The 3544-nt window shown below is 59.6% G+C and overlaps 1 protein-coding gene across 1 annotated transcript; it reads right to left on the bottom strand.

The window, feature by feature from the left end:
* Positions 1 to 41: 41 nt before the first annotated feature.
* Positions 42 to 3541, bottom strand: LOC104527611 (striatin-interacting protein 1; the record flags this gene model as incomplete). The annotated part of the gene is made up of 10 exons (XM_010171377.1): positions 42 to 330; positions 664 to 868; positions 1176 to 1280; positions 1550 to 1616; positions 1809 to 1909; positions 2002 to 2128; positions 2416 to 2513; positions 2719 to 2793; positions 3055 to 3126; positions 3506 to 3541. Coding segments are annotated over 10 exons (1134 nt in total), but the record flags the coding sequence as incomplete, so codon positions are not given.
* Between the last annotated feature and the right edge of the window lie 3 nt (positions 3542 to 3544).

Genomic DNA, 3544 nt, shown 5'->3' with positions numbered 1-3544 from the left:
AAACCTCAGTCTCCCTGCCTCTCAGCAGCAGGTCAGCCTCCAGATCTCCCCAAAGCACCCGCTCCTGCCTCCCCATCATCCATCACTGCAGCAGCTCCTCCCAGGAGATGGGTCTGGAGAAGACCTCCCGCTCCAGCCACAGGTCATAGTTGACCTGGAAATCCTCGGGCAGGTCCACACGCTGGCCCAGGACACTCTGCAGGCAGTTGTCCACAGGGAGAAAATCAGGGTTGCTGTGTGCCCGGTCGTAGCGACGCGAGTTGAAGCGCTCGATGCTGGCGCGCAGGGCGCACTCCTCCGCCTGGAAATCCCAGGGCCGGGCATCCAGGTCTGGGTAGAGGGAAAAGGGGTGTCAGAGGGGAGCTGGGGGAACCTTCAACCAACCCAAAACCCCCCTCAGGAAAGCTCTTTGCAGGTCTTTACAAAGAGGAACATGCAGAACATGGCGCGCCCACCCCCCAGGTCCCCCAACCCCAGCCACTGCCAGCCCTCTCCATCATCCCCGTGATGCCACCACCCCAAATCCCACCCTGCACCCCAGACCATAAGGGCTGCACAAATCCTGAGCAGCAAAGGGACAGCTCTGGGCACAAACATGTCACTGCAGGGAGCAGGAAGGATGGTGGATAACAGGATGCTCTGCAGCTGCTGCCAAGGACGTACCGTTGCCGTAAGCCCAGTCGTCGTTGAGACGGTGCCGCACCTTCTGGTAGATGGCTGACATGGTCTTCATGTTGCTCTTCCTCCACTGCCTGCCCAGGTACTTGGTCTGTACCTTGAGCAGCTTCAGCACATAGAGCTGCATCATGGCCTGTTTCACCTTCAGAGCCCGTTTCAAGATGGGTGCTGACTTGAAGACCACCAGCATCTGTGGGGAACAGCCCCCCCGCCCCGGCAGTTGGGGACAGTGTGGTGACATTGGTGGGATGGAGATGTGGGTACATCCCATGGCACACGTGCCAACCACCTCCTCCAGGACACACAACCCCTTTCCTGCAGTGTGTGCTCCCCCTCTCCTCTTCCACCCACCTTCTCTCACCTCCCGCTCCCCAGTGAGGTCTGGGGTGCTGCACAAGGGACACCCCAAGGTATCCACAGCCCCCTCACCCAGTTCAGGCATCCTGTGACAGCCCAGTCCAACTGGGCTGAGCCCCAGTGGGTTCTCCAGTCCTCACCATAGTGCGTGAGTGCTTCCACTTGGTCAGCTTGTTGAGGATGCGCAGGAGGTTTATGCAGGAGAAGAGATTCCTCCAGCAAAACTGGTTGTTGTCTCCGGCTTCCTGCAGGAGAGCAGAGGAAGGGGGTCAGGAAAGAGACTGGAGTGAGGATGAGGAGAGGCTGGGCTGAGGACCTGTGCTCAAAGGGCTCAGCATGCAGGCAGGATGATCTGCCAGCCCCACACACCCCCCAGCAGCACCTGGAGCTGAGCACAGGTGAGCTGAGGGTGCCAGGGCTGGGTGCTGGAGCCCTGCTGCCACCCTGCACCCATGATCCCCCCTGGGAAGCACCCCAGGGTGCCAGGACCTGGCAGAGAAGGGGAGAGACTCACCAGGCTCTCTGCTGTCAGCTCTGGCAGCTCGTGCACCACGCAGTACGGGTAGTCCAGGACAGAAATGCTGCAAGAAGGAGAGGGGGGGGATCATGCTGCTCCCCTAGATCCCACCTGGCCTGGGGGCAACGCAGCTCCACACCTCCCACCCACTGGAGATGAGCTGCAGTGGGCAGGGAGGGATTGTGGAGGGGCAAAGCAAGCAGGGAACCCCTCCCCACACCCAGCAGGGACGTGGACAGACTGTCCCCTCCACTACCTGTTCTTGGCAGTGATGTAGGACATGATGTTCTGGTTGAAGAACTTCAGGATGAGTGGGATGCAGTTGGCAAACACCAGATGTTGGGCCATGTACTCAAACTGGGGAGAAAGGTGGGTGAATGGGGACCCATTCTGGGTCCTGCCCATCTCCAAAGCCCCATGTGGGGCTGTTGGACCCCGATCCACCTCACCTGGTAGATGTGATTCAGCTTGAAGTGCTTGAGCAGGAGGAGCAGCACGGCAGAAATGGCTTTGACGATGATCTCCTTGTGTCGATTGACATCCACCCCCAGCTTCATGCTCTGCAGCACTGTGGTCCTGAGGGACACAGAGGGATCCTTGGGCTGGGGCACTGTTTGCACACTGCCAGCCCTGGAGGTGACAGCAGACAGTCCTACCATCCCCTGAGCTCTTGGAAGCCACCTGCAGCCAGTTCCTGCAGCAAGGGACAATTTCTGGCACACCACTGAGCAGGATGTGATGGTCAGATAACCCAGGAAGCCTCAGCACAGGTCCAGTCCAAACCACACCATCCTGCCTGGCTCCCTCCCATCCCAATTTCCCTTCCCACCCAGCACCTCTGATCGCCCTCCACGGTCACTCACGGCATCTCCTCAGGTAAGACATCTGCCAGGATGTTGATGGAGTCTGTCTTGGCTTTGGAGGTGGGGGCTGCAGCAAGGAGGATCTTCAGCAGAGCAATCTGGGGAGAAGGGAGAGATGGAAAAGGGGATGGGAATGGGGGGACTGGCCACAGATCCCCCTCCCCACTGCAGGAGGGAGTAACAGGGACATGTATGTGGGGAGGGAAGGAAACCTGGGGAGGGGGCATCACTGGAAAGCGATGGGGCAGTGGAGGGAGGCTGCTCCACTGAGCCCAGGGGACCCCCCCGTGCTCCCCAGCTCACCATGTACTGTGGCAGGCTTGGCAGGAGGCCCTGGTACAGGATCTCTGCAGGGACTTGCTCCACTTCTTCTTCTCCCTGGTGTCAGGAGGGACCAGAAAACTTCACACCAGGAGTTGCCACCAGTGCTGAGGGCATGGCTCAGCCCCCAGCTCAACCCCAAGGGCAGGACACCTCCAGCACCTGCCCAAAACCTCCCCACACACCCCACCTGCTGCCCCAGAGAAATGGCTCCTCCCTCCCCAGGAGAGCAGCCACCTCAAAAGCCAAAAGGCCTGGTAGGATCAAGTGCCCCCAGCTCAGGAGCTTCATCTCATCCTCGTCCTCATCCCCACTCACCCCGGAGAGCGGGGAGCGCAGGTACTCGTCCTCCATGTGCACCTGCACCTCTGCGATCGATGTGTACTTGTGCTGCACAGGGAGAGAGGAGGGGTTCACACCACGGACCCCCCCATCGATGCCACCCACCCCAGCCTGGTCACATCATCATCTTTTTAAGTCCCTCAGGGACCTCTGTTACTCCTGTCTCAGTGGTGACTGATTTGGCAGGCAGGGTGGTGGCTGCTGGCCTCACCTCTGGGACAACCCCAGTAAGAAAGGGATGAAACCAGTAAGGAAAGGGCTGGGAGATCAGGGACGGGTTCAAAACTTGAGGCCTCTCCCACTCCAGGGCTGAGCAAGTTGGAGAGGGGTCAGAAAAATGCACCAGTGACCTCTGATGGGTACAGGGGGATGGCAAAGGGGCACCCACACCACAGTAAAGGCTGGAGGAATTCATCAACGTACTCACCAGCTTCAGGGTTCGGATGCTCTCGTGGATGGGCCTGGG

This window comes from Antrostomus carolinensis, unplaced genomic scaffold (assembly GCF_000700745.2).
Source record: "Antrostomus carolinensis isolate BGI_N321 unplaced genomic scaffold, ASM70074v2 scaffold30527, whole genome shotgun sequence".
In the NCBI taxonomy this organism is placed as follows: Eukaryota; Metazoa; Chordata; class Aves; order Caprimulgiformes; family Caprimulgidae; genus Antrostomus; species Antrostomus carolinensis.
Note: the sequence above shows the minus strand (reverse complement) of the source record. Positions and strands in the feature narration are given on the sequence as shown.